This window comes from Tachysurus vachellii, chromosome 25 (assembly GCF_030014155.1).
Source record: "Tachysurus vachellii isolate PV-2020 chromosome 25, HZAU_Pvac_v1, whole genome shotgun sequence".
NCBI lineage: Eukaryota > Metazoa > Chordata > Actinopteri > Siluriformes > Bagridae > Tachysurus > Tachysurus vachellii.
Window position 1 is genome coordinate 485,001 of NC_083484.1, and position 2,500 is coordinate 487,500.

A 2,500-nucleotide genomic window follows, 5' to 3' on the forward strand; every position below is an offset into this window, starting at 1 on the left:
TCCACATTCTCAATATTTTACTTTGTTCTTCTTTGCTCGTTTACATAAACACACCCACAAATAGCCATATATGGTAAACAGTTTAGTGTTAGTCACCCAGTGCCGTATGATGGAGACACAAATACAGCACTATTCACTGTAGGTCTGTGTTTCAGTGAACTATAATGTATTGTGAAAGTAGGAGGAGCCTCTCTGGAGGGTGTGGGGGCGGAGACTGGTGGTGTGTGTGTGTGTGTTGTTTTCTTCACACTGGGGAAACAATGAAAATGTGATTAAGGAAGTATCACAAATCTATCTATCTATCTATCTATCTATCTATCTATCTATCTATCTATCTATCTATCTATCTATCTATCTATCTATCTATCTATCTATCTATCTATCTATCTATCTATCTATCTATCTATCTATCTATCTATCTATCTATCTATCTATCTATCTATCTATCTATCTATCTATCTATCTATCTAAAATGTCCCGTTTTATAATTCTTCCTAATTAAAGTCTTGAGTTATTTCCGGAGGTGTGAAGCCTGTCTCTCTGTACGAGTCTGTAATCAGCTCTCACTGTCATTGACTTGACCTTTGACCCTTCTCACATGCTCCATTTAACATTACTGCTGTTTTCACTTCTCTTGAAAAAGCACAAACTGATCAAAACTCCAGGAGGTTAAAGTGGAACTGCTCCGTTTAACTGCCTCCAAGGAGTAACTGATGAAAACCAAACATAATTGATGTGTATGATGTCCAGAATGTCCAGAATGTCCAGAATGTCCAGAACAGACAGAATGTTTCAAACTAAAACTTCTCATTGTTTACAATTATTATTGCTGTAGTAATAATGCTAACACTCAGAGACAGAGAACCAATCAGATCTGATGCGGTATGGGTGGAGCTTCTGAGGCTACGGATAATGTGTTTAAACATTAATATAAGGTAAAAATCTGTTTCACGTCCATTAGACATCAGACGTGTTACTACACATGTGTAACTGTGAGAAATGTCGATCAGTTCATCTGCAGTGTCTCTACCTTTCTTGGCAGGTCTGATGCTGGATTCTGATCTGGGACTGGGGCTGCCGTTGGACAGATCTGATTTGGACGCTTGAGAGGCCGAGCTGAGCTCCTTCTTTACCTCTTTTTTAATCTCCTGCAGGAGAGGAAGGAGAAAAATTGAGAAAAGTTCTTTAAAATGCCACCAGGAGGTGCAAGAGAGCACTAATGTCCTGAACGGAAAGAAAGAGGAGTGAAATTGATTTACTGTATATGACGTCTGTCTCTCTCACATGGTCATGTGACTTCCTGCCAATCAGATTTCCATGCAGATTTATTAGAAATGACTTTAAACTGCTTGTGTTTTTTTTGTGTTAAAGACAGAACATGATGCACCAATAAAGAAATTAGTTTAAAATTATTTTCAGTTCAAAATGGAGAAATAAACAAAACAAAACAAATTGAGACAAATTATGAATATAAAATTAATTTCTTTAAAAAATAAAAACAAACTAATATTTTCTGCAGCATTTATATCAAATTTGAGTACATCTGCATTTTCACTACGACTCACACTGCAGTGTGACCTCGAGTTACAGCATGGATATAGAAGGATAGTTATACATCACAAGGGTCATTCTGTTCTACTGGAACAAGTCAGAACTGAACAACACACCAACACACTGCTTTAAAGTGGGTGAGAGACACTGAGAGAGAGAGAGAGAGAGAGGTGGGGGGGTCTGGGGGGTTGTTCATTCATTTCCTGAATGAAGTAAGGCACAGAGGAGGAATAAACCACTCACACACACACACACACACACACACACACACACACACACACACACACACACACACACACAAAGCACTTCTCCATATGTGGGTTTGGTTGTCAGCTCAGTTTAAAACACCACGTCTTAATCAGGGGTCAAAGTTCATCAACATCCTTCCTCACATTCCACATCATCTTGCTTCTCTTTCTCTCTCTCTCTCTCTCTCTCTCTCTCTCTTTCTCTCTCTCTTTCTCTCTCCATCCTGAATCATTAAAGTTGGTTAAATCACATTAAAAGTTCAGAACTAGATCCCATGTAAAAATAAATTATTAAACTATTGTAAATAATATTATTATTATTACTAAACAAATGTGTGAAATTCCTCAGTAACGATAATCACAATCAGTCGTAATCTCAAAATTATTATCATAAAAAAGATTGTATTTCAATTTGAACTCTATTTACCACGTGGGAACATGCAGGATATGATGATGATGATGATGATGATGATGCTAATAACACAAACCAATAATGTGTTTCTGTTATTTATTTTTTAATTGTCCAAATCTTCTAATATTAATATTTACACCACCTTTATTCTGTTAGTAGTTTTATTAAATTGTTATTTCCTCTTTCTGAGCAGCTCTTTATTACATGACCGTGTCTCTTTTCTCTCTTTATAAAGAGTGTAAATCTGTTCATCCCTGCGCTGAACACTGGTGGGTTTATTTCTGTAAAT

General features: G+C 36.6%; 1 protein-coding gene across 3 annotated transcripts in view; it reads right to left on the reverse strand.

Moving 5' to 3' along the window:
• The window catches only part of sh3kbp1 (SH3-domain kinase binding protein 1), a 36,450-nt gene that overhangs the window by 10,745 nt on the left and 23,205 nt on the right, over positions 1–2,500 (reverse strand). For all 3 annotated transcript variants that reach the window (XM_060861311.1, XM_060861310.1, XM_060861309.1), the window contains exon 3: positions 1,031–1,148. In XM_060861311.1, coding sequence (XP_060717294.1) covers positions 1,031–1,148 — 118 coding nt within the window. The remainder of the gene's footprint in view (positions 1–1,030; positions 1,149–2,500) is intronic.